This window comes from Phocoena sinus, chromosome 2, assembly GCF_008692025.1.
Source record: "Phocoena sinus isolate mPhoSin1 chromosome 2, mPhoSin1.pri, whole genome shotgun sequence".
NCBI classification, from domain to species: Eukaryota; Metazoa; Chordata; class Mammalia; order Artiodactyla; family Phocoenidae; genus Phocoena; species Phocoena sinus.
In genome coordinates, this window is record NC_045764.1 from 16,853,502 (window position 1) to 16,876,374 (window position 22,873).

General features: G+C 42.9%; 1 protein-coding gene across 11 annotated transcripts in view; it reads right to left on the minus strand.

Annotated features, from left to right (window-relative positions):
* The window catches only part of NRP1 (neuropilin 1), a 138,992-nt gene that overhangs the window by 57,932 nt on the left and 58,187 nt on the right, over window positions 1-22,873 (minus strand). For all 11 annotated transcript variants that reach the window (XM_032618611.1, XM_032618635.1, XM_032618584.1 and 8 more), the window contains 3 exons: window positions 18,854-19,081; window positions 12,789-12,944; window positions 10,617-10,783 (listed from right to left, as the gene is read on the minus strand). In XM_032618611.1, coding sequence (XP_032474502.1) covers window positions 10,617-10,783; window positions 12,789-12,944; window positions 18,854-19,081 — 551 coding nt within the window. The remainder of the gene's footprint in view (window positions 1-10,616; window positions 10,784-12,788; window positions 12,945-18,853; window positions 19,082-22,873) is intronic.

The following is a 22,873-nucleotide window of genomic DNA, read 5'->3' on the forward strand; positions in this document are numbered from 1 at the left end:
ACTTCCGTCAAAGATTAGAGAGACATGAAAGATGAACTGCCCAGACTTCATCTTATCTCCCCTAGTGAGCTGCACTTCCCCCTGAACTAGCACAAAAGAATCAAGCAAAACAGCCCCACTAGTGAGGTTTCTACGTGAAATCCTCAGATAGGCTTCAGGGTGAAGCCAACCTAAACAATTACTTGATCTAAGGAAAGAAAATCTTTTTAATTAAAAAAAAATTTTTTTTGCTATGTGTTGCCTGATATTATCAGTACTATTTAAAACGAATTCAAGCTATGCTTCACATATTTATATTTTCTTTTAAGCAAGCCCATGGTACCAGCTGATAGAGTAAATTTATTTTTAATAGAATCACAGAATCTTAAATGCTTGAAAGGATTTCAGAAGCTGTCAGGTCCAATCACCCATCCCCTGAAGAATTCTATCTATTGCCGTCTCAGGCTTGCTAGAAGAATAAAGAAGCTTATTTATTTTTCTGCTAAATCCAGAAAATGTAGTTAGAAGTTTAAAGCACTGGGATTGTAAGAAAAATAAAACCTTGGTAAAATTAAGACTTCATTCTTCTGAAGGAAGGCAATTAAAGGAAGGCCATGAATGTGTTTTTAACCCGTGGAGGCAAAAAGAGCTGGAAAAAAAAATGTACAAGTCACTTGCACAAGTTCCTATGTGATTATTCTAACTGCACATCAGTCATAACGTGTGCAATTAGTCTCAACTGCTTACTCTGTTCGATAGTTGGAAATATAAAAGCGTAATGCAGTTTATTACTATTGGGATTTATAGAGCATTTTTAATTTAATCTACTTTCCTCTCGTTATTTGAACGTAGAATTGAATGAAACGTGAAAGCTGGGGGGCTTGCAGTGGAGAAAGGAAATACGTATGCGTGTTTGTGTGTGGCTCTGTTTCAGGTCAGCATCCAAAACTGCGATTTTGATGTGGATCAAAATTGCCATTTGGATGTGGAGCTTTCAAATGGTGCATTAAATGAGAAATGTATGAGGGCACAGAATATCCATTTGCATCCTGGCTTTGGAATTTCCAGGGTGGGCCTTTCTTTTGGAGAAGTTTGCTGTGGAGGTGCTTGAAAAGTTTCCAACTGTGGGTTCTGCCACTTCTGAAGAACATACATTGTTTTGCTCTGGGGCTTTCAAATTCTGATATGAAAGTTATTTAGAGCTTAGGAGTTTGTGTGCTACATTACATGCTGCATAAACGTAGCCATCGCTCCTAGACGTGAACATTAACGCACTCTGTAAAACATAGTTATTACCGCCAGGGCAGAAATCAACAAACCCCACCAAAGGAATTTCTTAAAACTGCTATCATAAAGTCTGTGCCCGTTATGGATTTCATTAACATTTTACTTCCCTCCCCAAGGATTCCCAATTGTATAATAACAGAAGTTCTTTAAATTTTAAATACCACAGACAGGAACAGCCTTTCACCTAAAACAGATGTGAAACCATCAACCTTGCCTTCCTATTGGTCCACAGATATGAAACTGGATGGTAATTGATGGCTTCTAATGTGTTGTTGTTTAGGTTACAGAATTGGAAACTTAATAGTATGTTTCCCATGAAAAGATAAGTTAATAAAGCAATAGACAGGTTTTCAAACACAGTTCCTTACTCTTGATTACATCTGAAGTTAAAAAAAAAAAGAACTGTTTATTTACATACTGCAGAAAAACTAAAACAGGTAAGTCAAGGTCAGGGACACACAACATACAGTTGTGGAAGAGCTCATTTCAGTCTTATTTTTCCTAAATCTTGTCAGTGATGACTGGTGATTTTATCCTTGTGTCTCCTTTTCTTAATCCCATTCTTATCAGTGCATTTTGAGACCCAATCGTGCAGTACTCTAAAATAACATCTGTATTTATTTAGCTAAAAACAGTCCACTTTTTTTTGTGTGTGTGGCCTCTCCCATTGCGGAGCACGGGCTCCGGACGCGCAGGCTCAGCGGCCATGGCTCACGGGCCCAGCCGCTCCGCGGCATGTGGGATCTTCCAGGACCGGGGCACAAACCTGCATCCCCTGCATCGGCAGGCGGACTCTCAACCACTGCGCCACCAGGGAAGCCCCAGTCCACTTTTAACAGCTAAAAGTAGTGAAGCTTAAGATAAATAAGCAGGCTGGTTTATGATGCTGTTTTCCTGCATCAGGTAAACAGATGCATCTGTATTTTTGGAAAACAAAAGAACTACGACTCTGTTCAAATATCTACAGTAAACGGTGGAAAAGTGACAGAAACCAGCCAAGCAACCAGCTACTTTTTCTTTCAAAATTCTGATCAGTCTGATTATTTTGAAAATGACTTGATTAGGATTTTGCGCATCTTCTATACCAGTGGTTTACAACTGGGAATGATCTTGCCCCCAAACAGGACATTTGGCAACTCCTGGGGACATCGTTTTTGGTTGTCATTTTGATTGAGGGTGCGTGCGTGTGTGTGTGTGTGTGTGTGTGTGTGTGTGTGTGTGTGTGTATGTTACTGGCTTCTAGTAGCTGGAGGTCAAGAATGCTGCTAAACATCCTACAACACACAAGACTGCCCCACAACAAAGAATTATCCAATCTAAAATGTCAGGAGTGTCCAGACGCAGAACCCCTGCTCCAGACAAAGTCCAATCATTTGTTTAAATTAAAGTTTCTGCAGCGGCTGTTCAGTTTACTAGACATCATTTACTATCAGCAGCTAAGCAGGATATACTGGGATTTAAACGTGCCTGCTTGGTCTTCAGACACAATCTTCTGAGAGGATCCAAATTCACGTCCTCATACTGTTACAACTGAGTGGGAGCAAAGAAGTGGTGGCCAGGATACTGAGATTCCAGTCCGGGTCTGTCAGTAACTGGCCCTGTGGTCTTGCAAATAACTTAATCCCTCTGAACACACGAACATTAAGGAATTTAGACAAAAGGATGTTTGTACCTATGTTTAATCTTACTCTTAAAGTCAAGATATTCTGGAAAGATATATAAAAACCTTTCCTCTAGAATTTAACTATGAATGTTGGTTCCAAATAGACACTGCCATAAAACGATAAGAAACCACAACAGCAAGCAAAAAGAAGTGTTCATGCTCTGGGCTTCTCTGGTGGCGCAGTGGTTGAGAGTCCGCCTGCCGATGCAGGGGACGTGGGTTCGTGCTCCGGTCCGGGAAGATCCCACATGCCTTGGAGCGGCTGGGCCCGTGAGCCATGGCCGCTGACCCTGCGCGTCCAGAGCCTGTGCTCCGCAACTGGAGAGGCCGCGGCAGTGAGAGGCCCATGTACCACAAAAAAAAAAAAAAAAAAAAAAAAGGAAATATTCATGCTCTACAAACTAACTTATTTTAAGTGTAATTCTACCCAAACACCTGTCGTTCTTTCAACACTCTCTTCCCAGTGATGCTTCATCATAAAAATCAGAGGCTTCTTTAAATGTCATACATTTTCTTTAAAGTGTGTTGACATGAAATACTAACTAGTAAAATCCTTTGACTGATTTTTAAAATTGAATTAAGTGGTCAACTTGACCAAAATGGTTAAAATTATCTTGCTATGTTCTATCTGACAAAACAACAGCTAAAAATGTCTAAATAATTATGTCACGTGTACATTCTGTTTCCCCCAATCATATCTTCCTTCAAAAACAACAAAAAGCTCTGAATTTCATCTGTCCCTATAAACACATATTTCCTTCAAATGACTTCCTATAATGTGAAACACCAGGGTAAGGTACCAGAGAAAGCATTAGGCAAAGTTCCTCAGGAGACAGTAAATTTTGGAACAGGGGCTTCCTGGGTGGAAACCTAGTTAGAGATAACAGTCCTGTGATACATGAAGGGTCAGAGGTAAAGCATTTATTTTGTGCATGAAGTATAAGTCAATGCAGAACTAGGGTAAGATAACCAAAGTCTCACCTGGGCTACTTTTTTAAAAAGCAAATTGTCGGGACTTCCCTGGTGGCGCAGTGGTTGGGAATCTGCCTGCCAATGCAGGGGACATGGGTTCGAGCCCTGGTCCAGGAAGATTCCCACATGCCACGGAGCAACTAAGCCCGTGTGCCACAACTACTGAGCCCGTGTGCCACAACTACTGAAGCCTGCGCGTCTAGAGCCCGTGCTCCGCAACAAGAGAAGCCACCACAATGAGAAGCCTGCGCACCACAACCAAGAGTAGCCCCCGCTCGCAGCAACTAGGGAAAGCCCGCGTGCAGCAACGAAGACCCAACACGGCCAAAAATAAATAAATAATAAAATTTTTAAAAAGGAAAAAAAAAGCAAATTATCTCCCTTCCAGATCAATGTTTCAGCTAAAGTAGCTAGTTAATATTAATTGCAAAACACACACAGAGCACACCTGGGGAATAAACATTCATTTGAACAGCTATATTTCCCCTAAATTTGCCAACATTATATTTTACATGCATCATTCCACATCTGGGTAACCCAGTGAGCTATTTTCGTCTGTTCTCTAGTCACACGTTTATAAAGCATTTTATTGCAATTTCAGCAATTTGCTAATGATCTGAATGAGAAAATGCCCCCCGATCCTCGAAGTGCCTGGTCTGTAAGCACAGAGTGTTTACAGTCAGGATAACTTGCCTCCATACACGTTCTGGATTAGTTCAATTCAGCAGATAGAACCGATTTTGAGCACAGATTATAAACCTACTAGAAACTAGACACTGTATGAAAAATCACAAACTATTTCATAGGAGATCCCTGTTCCACACTCAACACATTCATATAAGAGAATGAAAGATTTGTCCAAGAGAGTTGAGAAGGAAAGAAAATGAGATATGAAATTTGTGAAAATAAATGACATTTAAAAGTTTTAAGATAAATTACATCAGCTTCTACTTTCAATTTGGGGAAACCCTCACTTTGAAGAAAAAAAGAAGGGTTTCAGATAACAAATTCTTCTAATCGAGTAAGAAACATTCACTTCTCCCACCTAAAATGCGATAAAAATGTGTAACAATACTGTGTGTCAGAGGGAACATTTCCAAGAATTCATGAGTTATTTTATCCCATTTGGCACGTAAAGGATGTCCAGCTAGCCCCTTCTTAGCTCTTTTCTTTTTTCGGTACGTGGGCCTCTCACTGTTGGGGCCCCTCCCGTTGCGGAGCACAGGCTCCGGACCCGCAGGCTCAGCGGCCATGGCTCACGGGCCCAGCTGCTCCGCGGCATGTGGGATCTTCCCGGACCGGGGCACGAACCCGTGTCCCCTGCATCGCCAGGCAGACTCTCAACCACTGCGCCACCAGGGAAGCCCCCCTTCTTAGCTCTTGAAATCAGGTCCATGCCTTTAAATGATCTTTTGTCTCCATTCTCCACAAGCTGCAAGTGAGATTTGGAGGTTGCTGGTAGCAACAACTCACACCCCTGGGTGGATGTGCAGGCACCTGTGGGTAGTAAACCTTGAAGGACTCCTTGGACTACAGGGCAGACCTTGGGGCTGGGGGCTGGGAACCTGGCGAGAGGAAGGACCATTTCCTCTGTGACTCATGAGGTCTTAAGACCTCACCAGGATTTTCGCTTTGCCCAGTTTAGCTGGCGTGAGAGTGTCTGCCTGGCTTACTGCATTTGACAGAGCAGGAGGTGAAAAACTCACAATTCCAATGGCCAAAGAGCTCTGCAAAGGCCAGCTGCACCCGGGCCTGGTTCAGATCTGACCCCGAGCTGTGACTCGCCTCCCGCCCTCCGGCTCTCCCAGTGCCCAGTGACTCAGGTCCCAAGTCTGAGGAAAGAAGTCCCCTTTGGCCCTGTGAGGCTGACTTTCCCCACAAGTTGCAGCTTTTCCCCAAATCAGGACTTGATGAACTATTTAACCTCTCTGGGCTTTAGCCTTCTCATAGGAAGATGCAGATAAAGAATCTCTGGTCCACTTAACCTACACTCTAAGACTAAAATGGGATGTGTATGAAAAGGGGCTTTTATAAAGGGAAAATGCTATAGAAACATAAGGTTTTGTTGTTAGAACATGTCTTAAAATGAATTTTAAAATCCTCAAATCAACCCAGGGCCACTTGGATTTGAGCAGTTTGAATGAGGGCACCTACTTTCTTCAACCCTGCAGCTGTGGCTGTAAGTGAACCCTGAGAGAGAGAGAGAGAGAGAGTGTGTGTGTGTATGTGTGTGGGCGTGTTTTGACTCAGTTCAGCCCAACTCCTTACACCAAGGCCTTTGGTTACTGGTGTCTGCTTTCAAAGTTCCTTCAGTTAGGAAATGTGGAATATTATCAAAGGGAAATGCATGTAAAGCAAAAGGAAAACACTGAAACAAGCCTCCGCAGAGGTTAGCGTGAGCTCCTCTCTTCTGGAACTTTCCTTCTCCTCATCCCTCGGAATGAATATTTCTACCAGAAAATGTGGTGAACAGAGAAGGGGCTTGCTGATGTATTCTTACAGCTACAGAGGGTCTTCTTGGAGATTACTCTCTTCTGTGGGATTAATCCATCATAGAGCTGATGGACCAAACCAAACAGGATGTGGTTTAGAAGCCAACTGCTTTCTGCTCCTCTGGAATAAGAGAAGGCATGAATAATCTAGCACCAATTTTTAATTTTTCCCACAAAAGACAATATTACCAAATTTGGAGATGAGCAGAGTTTCAGCCTGAGTTGGTTTGTCGAGTAATTCTATTTCTAAAGTCACTGGAGGGTGTAGTAATCGATTAGTCCCTAGTGCCATTTTTATTTCTTTGGATCAACAAAGTTCATATCCCATCCAGGCATTATGTCTCTTGACTTTTTTTTTTTTCTCTTGTCTCCCGGCATTCTAATCAGGGCAGAGTCACAGTTGTTTTGAGGAAAGCACTCCCGAGAGCTTTAATTAAAGCTAGAAGGATAAATCTGTTTACAGTGCAGTGAACACGATCATTAATAAAACATTGAAATAATTAACAAATTAAATTCTGCTTTGTGTGTGAATGGCTACACCAGGATTTAGGAGAACATGTTTTCTGATCACACACACTTAGTTTGCAGATCTGAAAAGAAAAATCCGAGCCTGCTTTTTTCTGAGATCCACAGTCTCGTAGACTGCCAGAGCTTGAATGAAGAAGGCTACGTCACCTTTATTTTATAGGAAAAGAAATTCAGTGTCAATGAGGTTAATGGCTTGGGATCTAATAATGTGCTTGAAAATTAAGAATTTTTATAGCGCCACCGATACACTGAGTCTTTCCTTAGAATCCTTGATTATTTAACCAGAAACAAAAAGAAGATAAAGATGAAATGAGCAATAAGATCAGCAGTTCTAGGACACAGAACAGAATGGAATACTCTGAAAAATGTGGGCAAATCTCACAGGGTGATTAACTCTGCAATTGACAAGTAGGAGGTTTTCGCTTCTCAGGATATGAAGTGGCCTTTAGAACAGGATGTGACCACGTGGAAATGTCCAAGCAGGGACTTCCCTTCATGCTTCTCCTCACTAAAGGGCTTCTTGCCCTGGTTCTTAAGCTTTTTGCCACACAACAGATCCCACAGGAAGCACCATGGAGGACATCCACACCGGCGGTTAACGATGCATTGTTTTTTTATGTCACTAGGTAATTTCCTAGAGAAAACAATTGAACCAAAGACTGTTCCTGTCTTGAGGGAGAGTCAGTTTCCAGGGCTGTCTTATTAATTTAACACATGCAAGTGTTTGTCCTTGTTGCTACAGCACCATGTTTGGTGGGGTATATTTCATGCAAAATGTGACAAAGCCGAAAAAGAAAACAAATGCCATCCTCATTCTGATGTGCATACAAATAGGACTGTCAAGTACAAATAAATGGTCCTGTGATGGGAGGTATGTTACCTCCTGCCCTCAGCCTCCCTTATGCTATGCTTGTGGGTTAACTTATAAAACATCTATCCAATGAAAACAAGCCCGCCACTTCCAAGGAGTTTCAGAAAAGCTGGAAGCACATGAAATTGTTCATAATTAGGTGATGGGTGGATGTTAAGACCTCCCACCAAGTACACAGACGCAACTAGTGTGGAAATGAGCCCGTTGAGATCCCGCAGAAGAAAAAGATCATTTTCCCTCAAGGTGAACTGACGCTGAGCTCCTCTGACATCCACGTCCCAGAGGGGCTGAGGAGTAAGGGCTCCCCATTCTTGGTTTAGAAGCAGGAAGCCCCCGCTCATCCTGGTGTGAGGCTTCTCAGCACGAGGAAAAGCATAAAGGGTTGCGGACGGATGCTTCACCTGAATATATAGGAATTAGTGATAAAGATAAAGCACATCGAAGAGTAAAGAACAGGTGTTGGAGTCCAACAGACCTTGCTTCCAAGCCCGTGACCTTGGGCGTTTACTCATATCTCCAAACCTCAGGGTCCTCATTTTAAAAATAAGGATAGGGCTTCCCTGGTGGCGCAGTGGTTGAGAGTCTGCCTGGCGATGCAGGGGACACGGGTTCGTGCCCCGGTCCGGGAAGATCCCACATGCCGCGGAGCAGCTGGGCCCGTGAGCCATGGCCGCTGAGCCTGCGTGTCCGGAGCCTGTGCTCCACAACGGGAGAGGCCACAACAGTGAGAGGCCCGTGTACCGCAAAAAAAAAAGGATAACTGAACCTCTGTCACAGGACTGCTCTGAGGATTGAATAAACATGAGTCAAGTACTCAGCAGAAGTTGGGGCACATAGGAAATACTCGATACATGGCGACTATCCCCTGAATAGCACAAGTGTCATTTGTGCTGTCCTCCTTCCAGCACGTGTGGAATTGCTGCCCCTTGGAAGTTAAGCGTGGCCGGCCGTGGGATGTGCTTTGGCAATGAACTTGGTGTCATGCTCCTCAACGGAGCCTCACGGGTCAGCGTGCTGGGCCACTCTCCCTTCCTCCCACTGCCTTGGTGACAGGTTTCAGATGACGGCCACTCCCTCCAACTAGGTCCTGCTGTGAGAAGATGTGGGGCAGACGCCCTGCCGGCCAGAGATGGGGGGGTGGCATGAGCAAAAAAGGAAACCTTCTTGTCTGGGGGCTTTGGGTTACTTATCTTATCCCGACCATACTTTGATAGAAAGAATTGGACCATTTGAGATTTTTCTTCTGGGACCATCTCAAATGGTGCCCAAGTCCTAAGAGTGATGTAAACCCTGTCCCGCTGACAAATGCTTTGTGAGAGCCCATTCTGTCTCCACGCATCTACTGACACAGAATTCCTTGCCCAGAAGAATTGCTACCGTTGCATTTTCTGAACTCTTGCAAGACTAACATCCCTAAATTACTGAGTGTTCTCCACCCTGCCGAGAATACAACTACGTTACCATGCAAACAAGCTTAGCACTGCAAAATGTAAGCTCCTCTCTAGAGGCACGTCTGTCAATCACATGGAACTGCTGGTTAGTGTGGGGATGTGGAAACACAAGTCTCCAAGAGCTATTTTGACGGAGACAAGTTCATTTCATTTCTGACTTAATCTAGAGCTGGATTCAGCAATCCCACCCAAGGTAAAAGCCTCTTCTTTTCTCACCCTCTACACATTTCTCAGTGTTATCATTTCGAGGTTAGTGTGAGTTCAGCCTTCTGAAATAGGCCATTTCACTTTAAGTGTATGTTAAACTAATATTGACCTTTCCAAAGTAAAACAAAATCTGGTATTTGTGCTCAACAGACAGAAACAGGCATAGATTTAGAAAGTAGGGGATTAATCATCCTGGTATATTTTCTTGCTTAGAAACTCTCCCTGGGAATTAGTCATTTTTATATATCTCGCAATTATTCCAGGACAGGCTCTGCCTACTCTCCTGAAGAGGAAATCTGGATCCTTCAGCAAATAACATTGGATAATTTGCCCACAGTTTAACCCACACAGCCAGATATGATGTTTCATTTGACAGTGGGTGAAAAAGTCAAGAACATGAACATCAGGCCTTGGGTGGGAGTATCCAGACATCAAGGTTGGGCAAGTTTAGGCTTTGGGAGTAGTGCCAGTGATGAGCTGGAGATGAGTCCGGGTGGAGGTGCAGAGGAGGGGAGCCTGTGGGGAGTGGAAGGGTGAAGGCAGGGAGGGGAATATTAGAGCAAAGTGGGGAGAGCAGAACCGACATCACTATTAAGGACAGAGACGTGTACATTTCATATGTCTGTGTCTGTACGTATCTGTACGTAATCCACGGAGACCAATACCTTCAACTAAACCACTTCTTGGGCACGTGCTACTTGGACCAGTGTGGGAAAGTAAACCTCAACCCCGTTCTGCTCTTCTCCTACCGTGAGCAAACAAACAAAACATCTTACAAAACAATGATTTCAGGCACACCTCGAAGTGCAGGTAATATATTTCATTAAGGAAATAAAAATCTGTTAAAGTAGGAAGCACATCCATAGAAAATGTATGGCTGCTGTGGAAAAAAAACCCTCAGATCTTTTAGTTGTTACCCAAGTGAGACATCTGTGCTCAGATTCTGTAAGAGTCATATGTAAGTATCTGAGAAGATAAGGGGTTTTCAGGGATGTTATCTAGGCCTGCTTTTCTCTGATCCTGTGAATTCTGCAAAGTGATTACACTCGGTGGTGGTCCCTGTCCTTCTCGTTGGAAGGCATTAGTCACGGCGTTGCTTTTTTTCAACAACCGTTTTAGATGACCCAAATCTTCCACCCTGAGTGTGCCAAGTATAAGCCACATACCTGGATCCACTCTCTGTAGGAATCCTCTCCAGGGGTCCACCCATTCTCAGGATAGTGGAGGCGGGAACGTTCGGCAGACCAGTTGGTGCTGTACTGGGAAGAAGCTGTGATCTGGTCAGAGTGAATCTCTCCGGATTCCATGCCCAGAGCTTCCATACACTTGAAGTCTGAAGGGGAAAAAAAAAAAAAAAAAAATGACCCTAAGTCATCAAAACGAAGGGGACCTAGGATGCATATTTCCTTTTTTGATCTGGAAAACTAAAACGGACTTTTCGACGTTCACACAGTCTTACAAAAGATGACAACGAGGGACGTATTGGATTGTAGCACCGATACGTGCATTTTCATGGCAAGAATTCTGAAAAGCAAGGCTATGAAGATCTCACAGTTGATTATTTTTCCAACAGGGCTTAGGTTGATATAAATACTATTAGAAAGTTTTTAGGAAATGATGGAAATTCAGATTTATTTTCAAAGTTGAATGTATGCAGATATGTCATATGCATACACATCAAGAGTTACATTTAAATAAAATTGTACTATTTCCTCTAAGATCTAATAAAAGTGAAAAAGACTCTTTGTCCATTTATAGCCCATATTTGGTGGGCTAAGTAGACTTTAACTCTCCATCTTTCAGAGTCCTTGCAATTGGCACCCAGGCCTCCCCCTTTGTTATGCCCCTGCCCTGGACTGGCCAGTTATTAACACCATTGGTTTATTTTATTAAAACACAACAGTATCCATCAGGGTAAAGTGCAGTATCATAGGGTCCCAAAGAGCACCACAGTTTTACAGCATAAATAGTAATATTCACAACGATGACCATGAATCATGAAAACATATATTCCATTGGGCCTCATATACTCAGCAAACAATGAAATATGAACTATGATACTGGGAAGTGAATAATCAATTTTAGGAATATGTAAAGTACCAAAGTGCAAAAAAAACTTTAGAGATTAAAAAGAAGATTCTCAACCATCCAGAAAAACTTCAACTAACCAAATTTCCACATTTTCTGAATTTTCTATCATAATAAGTTTTGTGGCATAAAAGGTTTTCTTTCACTGGTTTTCTACTTTTAAGCTTAGGTTTGTTGTTTGGAATATAAAATGGCACAAAAATACATGAATGGATTAACCAAATAAATTAAGTAAAGATAAGATTTTGAAGTTTAATTGGCCTTTTTGTTTTCCAGTAAGATCTGGTAGAAAAGATACAAGCATATCTGTAGAACAGGTCTCCTAACTCCCCTGCCTTTTCCCTGTGCTACGTTACAACCTGGCAGCTAAAACTGATGAAACACAAATTATTCATTGTTTTTTCAGGTTTCTTTTCCTCGGGCTCTTAAAAGAGCTGGAGACCACATCAACTTAGTTGTGTATTTTTTTTCTTTTTTTGTGGTACGCGGGCCTCTCACTGTTGTGGCCTCTCCCGTTGCAAAGCACAGGCTCCGGACGCGCAGGCTCAGTGGCCATGGCTCACGGGCCCAGCCGCTCCGCGGCATGTGGGATCTTCCCGGACCGGGGCACAAACCCACGTCCCCTGCATCGGCAGGCAGACTCTCAACCACTGCGCCACCAGGGAAGCCCTAGTCGTGTATTTTAAGATGATACAAAAAACATATTACTTTTTTTTTCTTTTATGGAAAGTTATAGCAGAAGTTAAAACATGCTTCTTTTACGTGAATATCCGCTTTCATTCACATAAGAAAAACAAAAACAGCTTCCACCAGGGTCTCCCCAAATCAAACTACCACGCACCATCCATTCTACCTGCCTGCCTGTTGATGAACTCCACTGATGCTGACTGGTTCTTCTCATCCAGGATCGAAGCCTGTCCTTTCCTGGCTCTCAGCCCAATATACAATGGAGGGTACCAGGTAGGCGGTCTGGCCATATTTCATTGTTTCAAGGCACGGTTTTGCTGTTTCCCACTTTTTCTCCCATAATTTCAGAGGCTTACATGCAGCCTTCTCGCACATAGTTTTAAGAAAGCACCCCAAAGAGTTCTTCCCATTGATATTCATATAAACCATTTAAAAGAGAAAAAGAAATACTGGGCACTCCAACTCACGAAACACATCTGTAGTGTTCACAGGGCCACAGGTGTGTGAGGAGGAATAATAGCGACTACTTACTGCAGGGCTTTGCAAGAGGCATAAATACTGACCTTCTGAAACACTGCTTTGTGAGACACTGTAGTTTGCCGAGAAGCCTTCTTTGGCTATGGCGCTGTCCGTGTAGAAAACCATGGACAGGATGCCGGATGAGGAGTGGATTCGACCTGGTGTTTTCTGCCCACAGTAACGCCCAATGTGGGGACCAACTGCAGAGGAAGAAACGCAGAGACCGTGAAAATACCTTTTCTTCTGCAGCAGATGCCAGCAAAACCATTTGTGAACATGGGTCCCAGTGGAACCCGGAAGTGTTTTCTTACCCCAAGCAAGTCTTCGCTAGCTAATTGTTTTGCAGTGAACATATTGGATCGGGTTTGCAGAGAGGGTTTTCAAGTGTGCTCTGAAGGGCAATAACAGGCATAACCACATTCCCCAGTGAGCAGGACTGTTTTCAGGAACAAAATCGAAAATCTTGCTTTGATTGCAAAGGAGATTTGGGCTGTCAAGTGCACCCTGGCATTCATCTCCAGGACCGCACGGTGCACACGGTCTGGCGCCCAGGAACTCTAGCCAGCTTGTAATCACCCACCGGGGGGGGGGGGGCTCTTGGAGTCATCTGTCCTCAATGCCCCCACCCTAGGAGGGGATCCTGGCGAATGTTCTGGAAACCCATCCTGGCACCAGAGCAGTACCAAGGTCTGACCCAGCCCTGGGTGACTCCCACCCCCTTCCTCTTTCCATCTTTCAGTCCTGGAGCCTCGTTATGACGAACACCACAGAATTAGACAAAGGACAGTAGATTATGTCCTAATCAGGGCTGTATCTGAAGACTAATTCATAATTGTAACAAAAAGTTTAGAAATTATAGATACCAATAACTTACACATAATAGCAAATTGTAATCAAAACAAAAGAAAATGAGTCTTTCTGACTTCTCAGTTTTTTATCTCCCAAACCTTAGAGAGGTGACTGCATTGCACTTGTGTCCAGGGACGAAGAGATGACGCAAAGCAGCCATTTGACTGCACACCAGGAAACAGGTAGTGACTGAGGCAGAAGAAGGTTGGGAACACTGACTGATTGGCGATCAAGTCAAGTTGTTATTTGGCTTATACTGGCCGTCCCTTTGTTGAAGTGCTTTTAGACCAACCGTGGCAATTAGCAACTGTAAGTTGCCTTATAGACAGTGTGGAAGTCCCCGGGCTTGGAAAATCTTTCCATTTCCCTGTCCAGATCAGCAGCAAGACAAAAAAAAAAAAAAAAAAAATCCCCTTTTCTCTAGATTTTTTTTTTATTGCACATATGGTAAAAACATACCAGATGGTTTGGGCTTTGAAGGACAATCTGGTGTGGACCATTTTCCCCTCCAAGAAATCCGTGGTTCTGTGCCTTTCAACTAAGAGTTATTGCTGTGTTCAAGGAGGCACAGTAGGTGGACCTTTCTCTGGAGGGATGGGCCTTCGGCAGGAAGGTGGGGTTCCCAGGCTGGTGTGTGCTGCTTGGATGCAGAAGGCGGCTGGTGAGAGCTGGGTGAAGCTTCACGTGTGCTCGAGAAAGTGAACCCCACGCGCACTGCCCTCCCTGGAGCCCCACATGCTAGCTGAGTTCCTGGCAGGTGGCTATCTGAGCACCCTGCTTTTTAGAGTGCTTGGATCCTGGGCTAACAGGTTTTCCGTTCTTGGCCAACCCTCTTTAAAAAATAAAAGGAAAGAAAAGAAAAAAACTAAGCTAAAGTGGTTTACTATTTGAGTTAGCGCAAAATGATGAGTTTGAATAGCTGATAACTTCTCCACGTGCTCAAAGTAATGGATGTGACCGATTTCTCTCTCTACTGTCACGCCTCACTCTCTAGCACCCAAATGTTTGTGTGTGTCAACTGCTTTATTACGAAGAGGACAAGGTGTCTGCCCATTTAGAGGACGGATACATAGGGCACCACGTGGTCGTGGACAGTGGCTCTGCAGAATGAGGGGAAAGGTCATGATATCAGGTTTCCCAGTTGGCAGAAGACAGCATCTCAGATGAAACTCTCACCGCTTTTTGTTTCTCTCTGGCTTTAATCCTGGCCACAGATTCTCCCACAACAAGTACTAGCTCTTCGCCAAGTTTTCTTCATTCTGAATGTGGCCCTATCACCAATTCAACACTTTCCCCTTCCCCTAAGAGCGCAAAGTTGCCAGCAACATATGCATGAAAATATCTTGCTGGAGTCATAAACTCAGGTCTTTCCTTTCCTCAAAAAGAATCCCACTTCTTGTCTGTAATCTTAATGGGAGGCTTAGAGTCTATTCATCCTCCCTCAGTCTTTTCCCTCATTTAAATTCCATTATTGTGGTTTCATAACTTTCTTTTTCTTGGGTTTGTGGGCAAACTTTTACAGCCTTACTCCTGGGGGCCTTTCTCAGATCGCCACAGCCACTGACCTTACCAAGAATACAAGCACACAAGGAAAGCTGCAGTCACGCCCTCACCACCCCGAGCTCCGGCTGCCTTCCCTCCCCTCCCCTCTGCTGTCACCAGTTCCTCTGGGGAGGGCGGGAGGTGGAGTCTCTTTGAAAGAGCAAACAGAAGAGAACTTGTCTAGTGCAGACTCAGAATTTAGAGAGTCTCCATGACTCACTGGTTTATAATGTTGAAGACATGCCGGGTAAATCTGCCTTCTGTCCTTTTGAATATTGCCCCGGGACAGCAAGCAGCATGCAACTCTCTTTAGGAGCCCTCAAGATAGGAGAGTGAAAGCCTTTTTCGACTATAATACAAAGAAGTATTGAATTTTCCTGAACAACAGCGAGACCTTAGCCTAGCAAGCTAATGCAATATTGATCTGAGCCAGAGTGGCTGCAAGACCCTCATCTGTCTTGTGTATGCGCTCATTTGTGGATTTACATGACCACAGCTCTTGGGTTCCCTACTTCCGGTTATTGTGGAGCCAAAGGCCTAGGAGATGAATTCAAACTGTCACAAAAACAGAAGTATGATTCAAAAATAGAACGACTGGAGAATTTAAGCAACAGGTACTAAGCTCTCTCTTGGGGGAGAGCAGGCCTGCGATGATCATAGCTTCTCAGGTGTGAAGGCAACACAGGATTTGTGCTGTTTGAAAGACACACCTACAACAGGAAATGGCAAAAGCCCGTTCTTTGTATTTTCCCACTAATCCCTCCATTAATTATAACCCTACCTCAGAATCACACAGTTTGGCTTTCTGCCACTTTTTAATGAGAAAAAAGGGCAACAATCAACTATAAGGAGGTACTTTTAAAAAGAGGTATTTTGAATAAATAAACAAGAAAGGGGATCATTTTGAGAAGGTACAAGATAGGCTACATCTACTTTTCTTAGCATAAACCTTTTGGTGGAGAATATCTGGATTTTGCAACTTTTCCCCAGAGAAAAGAATTTGCAACATTTATGTCATTTATATTTTGGAAGGTTGATATCATTTATATTTTATATTTATATAATTGATATTTTATATTTATATTTTAGAAGGTTAATTTTAATATGAAAGTAAATAAAAACCAAACAGAACTCAATCCAGCTTTCATGATGCTTATTCCTAAAATCATTGATAATTTGGGGAACGTAGGTCACAGCCTCAGTTCCAACTCTTTGCCCAGCCTGGATGGACAGCTGGCTTCATCTGCGCCCAGGTATTGTGAGCTAGGCCTTCATGTTTGGTTCCATAATTCAGCACAAGCATTTACAGACATGCTTAGCTCATGGCTCTCAAACCGTACGTAAACTTCCACCAATGACTCCAGAGCCGCTACTTGGGAATCTATGTTGCTTCAAAGAGAGTGCTAGCTGGAGGAGTGGGGTTTGCCACGTGCATGCCTGGGATCTCAAGTTTTGGAGTAAACTGCTTCTCTTCAAAGTCAATCTGAATCAATGGGTCACTTTCAATTACTCAGTCGTCTAATTCACTGCTTATGATAAAATGCAACATAAAATCACTTGATGGTTACAAGCCTTCAGCACCTTCTGGTTGTTGTTTTTGGAAAGGCTATCAAAGACTAAAAGCGATTTTGCTGGCAAGGAACTCTATGTGTTGAACTACATGACAAAAATGTTCCTAGTGCCACTGATAAAAAACCCAAGAGGACACAGTCTTTCATTCTGCCTAAAAAAGAGTGAGCTGTGATGCTGTTGTACGCTGGACGAGACCAGATAAATACTAACAAATACACGATCACATTTTTCATATTCCAAAGCCAGTTTTCTCTGGGAATAAGTCAAACACAGCATAGTTTAAAACAGGAATGAACTGCAAGGCTGACAACCTGTATTGTTAATTGTTCTTCGCTTCAACTCCGTGATTTTCTAGAGCCAGAAAATTACTACTTTGGAAAACCCTTGACACTAATAACAATGTGCTTCTTTCTACATAAGTTGGTTGATTGGACCTTCTTTTCAGATGTCAATTTAAATATAAGTTCTAGAAAAGAAGGCTGCAAATTTGGATTGTGAACAAATAAACCCATTATTAAATGTTCCAACTATTATTACAATACTATTATAATACTGTTTTCCTAATTATCGGATTGAATACTTGGAAATCAATCAGTGCTCTGTTTGGGCAAATCTCACTACTTAATGAAGGAGTTCCGATAAGATCAACATAACCCTATTTATATGGTAAAAAAGCAAAGAAGAGGCTAAAGTAATGATAACTCAGCCATGTGCTCCAATGACAACATAAGCTTTCTCTAAAGCCAGATTTTCTCCCGTGTTTTTTACTATTGAGGAACATACCTAAACTGAATTACACTGATCATTTTCATCTCATTTCAAAGACAAACGCAATTTCTTTCACATTATACTAGCTCTTCGTTTACAGTTTACTTAAATATTCTTTCCTCCATCTTGATAATAATACCTGACTATTTCATAGATGGCTCCAAAGTTCTAATTGCATGATTTGTAAGAACTTCCAAGCCACCCTTTCTGATCTGTGCAGAGTGTGTTCTCCAGAGAAATCTTACTATTAAACCAGACTAAACACAAGACAAGCAATGCAGCTGCAACAAATTATTTGATATTATCTCCCTCTGTTCAGAACTTGGGTGTGTATTTTTGCCATTCACCTTCTAGTTCACAGGGGTTGAAATGGAGAACTTTCATTTAGCTGGCCACATGGCTACCTCCCCCGCCTCCTTCAAATCTCTCTCACTTTCTTAATAAGGTCTGACCTGACTGCCCTATTTAAAAATTCCCCCCATCCCTCTCCCCTAACCTTAGTTCTTCTCATGCCTTTACTCTACTTTTTCTTCTTTTCTTTTTCTTTGTTTATAGCACTTCTCATCTTCTAACATTCCATACACATACTTCATTTGTCTGTAATGTGTCCTGTTTATTACCTCATTCCCCCTGGTAGAATCTAAACAGGGCAGCCATCTTTGCTTTGTTTGCCAAGAGGCTAGAACAGTGCCTGGTCCATGGCAGGTGCTCAATAAATATATTTTTTGAATGGACGATGAATTCAGATGATAGGAACAAGGTGTACCAAGGATGTACTGAGGCGATTTGAATCCCCAAAGATAAAAATTCCCTAGAGAGCAGACAAGGAATCCATCTAAATGAGGAATGTCCAAATGTTCTCCTCCTTCCTTTCCTAAATTTCTAAATGTTTTGGTGGCATAATAGACACATATTTCACTGTTAAAACTTTAGCAGGTACTTAACCTCTCTGGCCCTTAGTCTCTGCATTTACAAAATGAATGGTTTAACTGATGTCTTAAGAGCTCACCCTCTGATGAGTTTATGAATTAATGACCTATAGGCAAGTCATTGAAATGAGCAAAATACTTAAGTCAGGAAAACCATGGATTGGTCCCAATTTTGTCAGCAAAATAGTTATGAGACCTTGCATAGACTTTTATGGCCTCCGTTTCCTCATCTATAAAATGAAGGCATTAGATTAGAAAGTTACCAAGTCTTTTTGGGCTCAAATATTTCGTCATGGCTCTGCATAAAGAAAGTTCCTGTTTTGCTTTGTTTTGCCTCCTCCTTTTGAGCTACTTTTTAAAGTGATGCATGTGTCATGATGCTTGTAAAAGGATCCCAGGACCCTTCCCCCAGATCCTTCCCTTTTGGGGGTGCTTCCTGCCATGCTTACCATCAGGGAATCCATCCCAGATTTCTAGCCGGTCATAGCGGCAAAACATCCCCCCAGGAGGATTTGAGTCAGCCTCCAGGTCAAAGCTTTCAAATTCCAGGATAATCTCCGACATCTTTGGTGCAAAGATAATATAGGTGCATTCTAGGCTGTTGGGATATTTTTCAGGGAATCCTGGGGATTTTATCACCCCACTAGGTGTTGTGTAGTTCTGGGAACATTCAGGACCTATAAGTAAAAGAAAAAAGGAGCAAAGTGAAAATTCCACTTAAACGACCTTCCCAAGAAATAACCTGGGCAAAGACGGTTTATCTTTCTAATAAAAGCCCACCATTATAATCACGGCCCTAATCACTCCTTACTCAGCCTTTTCGCAGTGGTGATAGGTATGGAAAGTCAAGTTCAGATTTATTGTGTTCACCTTAGTTTTCCATTTGTGTGGAGCAATTTTAAAACTTCTGCTGTTGCAGAGAAAAAAAAATGACAAATACAAAATCATGTGGGAACATTGAATGACTAAGCTACAGAAATCTCGACAGAGCCCTAGAGAAATAATTACAGCCCCTTCAAGCTTAAATCTTTAAATCTTGAGGCTGACAGCCCGTTACTGGTGAAATAGAACATTTACAAAGGCGAGGGAGAGAATTCAGTGGAGGGAGTTTGGGTTTCAGATTCCTACACCAGTGACTCAGTAACTCTACCAGATGTGACCTCTGCCTCTTTGACAAACCAAATGTGAAAGGTAATTCGTACATGTACGCAGGGTGAGTGACTCATTTGGAACGGTGTTGACACAGGTGTGCCAGTAAACTGTGGGTGTTGGTGGGGGCATGGTAAACTGGGATGCAGGTCCTGTGGCTACAAGTCACCTGATACCAATGTTGACATCCTAACCTTCTCCAAAAGTATCAGATACAGTACAGGAGGTCATTCTAAAATGTTAATATATGCGTATGCGTTAATGTATATATTTATAACGTGTAATTTAAATGACGGTTCAGTGTTAATCACGACAACAAATTACAGTGATCTGTAATTTAAATTACATATATTGCAAGTCATCCTTATGACTACATGAATAAACACAATTTCAGTTCATGGAATCAGCACTGAATAGGGTGCTATTCACCACACAATTGAAAACTGCCCATCTACATGGACAGGGACATCAGCCTGTCAGCTTCTGCCCCTTATCACCACCACTGCTGCCCTGATTGTCAAAGAGCTCTTAGGGCTCCCTGGGAAACAGAGATGACCTGACCCTTTTGAATCTCAGGATCCAATCTGGGGATGTTCAGTTCAACAATTCTTTTCCCGGACTGTTGTCTCACTGATGGGGACCCTGCGATGAAGTGTAAGGATTCAACTCTAAGATAAGGAGGCTTGTTGGGCTTGTCCTTAACTAAATATTCTTCCAAAGTGCCAAGTACTAAAGGCAACATATTAGGCATTAATACACATTAAATTTAACTAGCAGATCTCTATTTTTAGTGGCGAGGGCTAGTAAGCTGAATCTCCTCCTCAGCGCATCTGGCAGCCTGTTGAAAAGACAAATCAATCGCTTTCTCCCCATGCACGTATTAGACAGCCATGGCCCTGGAGACGAAGACTACTTAGGAGACGGCACAATAAACCTGGTCGGTAGAGTTCTGACTTGAATACCTTCCCAAGCCTTCTACGATGGGGCTCACCCTTTAGCATGACGGCCTCGGAGGCTTATCTATTTGATTCTGGTTAAAAAGTTATTACCATGTGGCATTTTGCCATGTCAGTTTCAGGTAAAGAGATTGTGAAATGTGCGTCTAATTTATAATATGCTTCTAAGCTATTTGGTGGCTTCTGAGACGACTAGGCCAATTTGTCATTAATTGACAAAGTCATTTATATGTAGGTAATTGGGAACCCTTTAGAATTTGATTTCCAAGATGTAGGAACAGTGACTCTGGAGACCTCCAACCTCCTCCCTGGGGATTTGGCTGGCAAAGCAAACAGGAGAGTTTAATGCAGGTTCCAATATTTTCTCCTTCTTAAAAAAATAAAATTACCCAGGTTAGGTTAAGATTTAATGAGAGGAAAAAAATGACAGGAATTAAGGGCATAATTTCAAAATCAAATAAATTCCCATGCTTTCACTGTATATCCTTGTCATGCCAGATCCCTTTATTTTATTTTATTTTATTATTATTATTATTTTTTGGTACGTGGGCCTCTCACTGCCGCAGCCTCTCCCGTTGCGGAGCACAGGCTCCGGACGCGCAGGCTCAGCGGCCATGGCTCACGGGCTCAGCCGCTCCACGGCACGTGGGATCTTCCCGGACCGGAGCACGAACCCGTGTCCCCTGCATCGGCAGGCGGACTCTCAACCACTGCACCACCAGGGAAGCCCCAGATCCCTCTAGAAGCTAGCCCACGTTTTCTAACGTATTTTGACAAAGGCTGGGGACATTCCATGGGGAAGCGGAAGACGGCTGGATGGATCACCAGGAACTCTGAGCTCTAGTCCTGCCTTTATCACTGACCTGCCGTGGCCTCTTAACCTTCCTGATCCTCAGATTCTGTGCATCACAAATGGGAGGTGGGCTTTAGGATTTGAAAAAAATTCCTTTCAAACTCAAAGCTTCTGTAGTTTCCTACTTCCTCCATTATACATCAAAATTTGTTTTACTCAGTTCCTTAATCCCTGTTGTGTAAGTTTGCCACAGTTGAGTGAGCACTTCCCCAAAAACGATGATGGTGGGAGTGGGTTGAGGGATCCCATGGTGAATACACAAGCCGTAAACAGGACTAAGGGCGAGCAGCTGGTGTGCCCAGGAGTGAGTGAGCTACTGGGGTGAGGGGGGCACCACAGCATTGGCAGCCAGTGACACCATGCTTTCCCGGCTACTTGTAAGACTGAGAGCATCCTGTGTAGCCATAGGCATCCCACATTTCGTTGTTAAGGACCATAAGGATGGATAATGATAAGAGCTAAAATATTCTCTTTGGAATTATTATTAAATGTACAGACTTTTAGTCAAATAATGTATGAAGTGACCAATCCCACTCTCAATAAATGCTGCCCCCCACCACCACCACTGAGACCCACGGGAAATGGATACGGCTTCTTCCAGCATCTGGGCCTGGATGACCCAGACCCAGGGAGGGACAGGGGCAGGGTGGGAGGTGCACAGGCTGGGGTTTCCTAGAGAAATTTCTTCCAGTGAATGGAAATCATTTTAGGGCTGGTAGCCCAAGGTTTTAGCATCTGGGAAGAGACCTGCAGAAGGGGAATGTGGTACCCGAGGAGAGGACTAGGGTGTCCAGGGGGCTCCAGGAGGCATGGGGAAGAGGTAAGGACTGGCCACCACTGTCAGGCAAAGGTGGTCCTCTAGAAATGCAGCCCCAGGGATGCAGAAATGGCCCTGTGATCTACTGTCAGAAAACCTCAAGATCAAGAAGTGAAAATTTAATGTATTGGTTCAACTATGATTAGTCTAACTTATGTGTTTTGAGGAAACCTGAAATTGCTGCAGCCTGGAAGAAGTGCTATGTTTTCAAAAGAATGGAGATTCTATAACATCATTAAATGGCTTTAGAGGAAAGAACGCCCGTGAACCTGTCTATGTGTTCGTGAATGTATTCTCCTAGTTCATGATTTTATGGAGTATCTATGAGGACTACAATATGTGCAATGAGTGAGAAAGAAAGATGTTTTCTTTGCATTTTTTAGGTGGTACCAATTTAGTTGGGAAATGATACATACACACATGAAGAAATTTGGGATTACTTAGGAAAAACATTTGGTTAGTGAAACACAGTTGTGTGTGTGTGTGTATATATACATATATATATATATACCTACAGTTTGTATATGTGTATATTTGTGTTTGTGTCTCTAAGGGACAAGCTGGGTACAAGCGTAGGAAAATAAAAAGTACATTAATGAAGAGGAATAAGCTTAGAGCCTGGTTTCCATGGAGGTTAAAAGGTTTAAACCAGAAGAGAGGGAGGGCTGTGAAATCTGGATAAAGCACCCCCTTT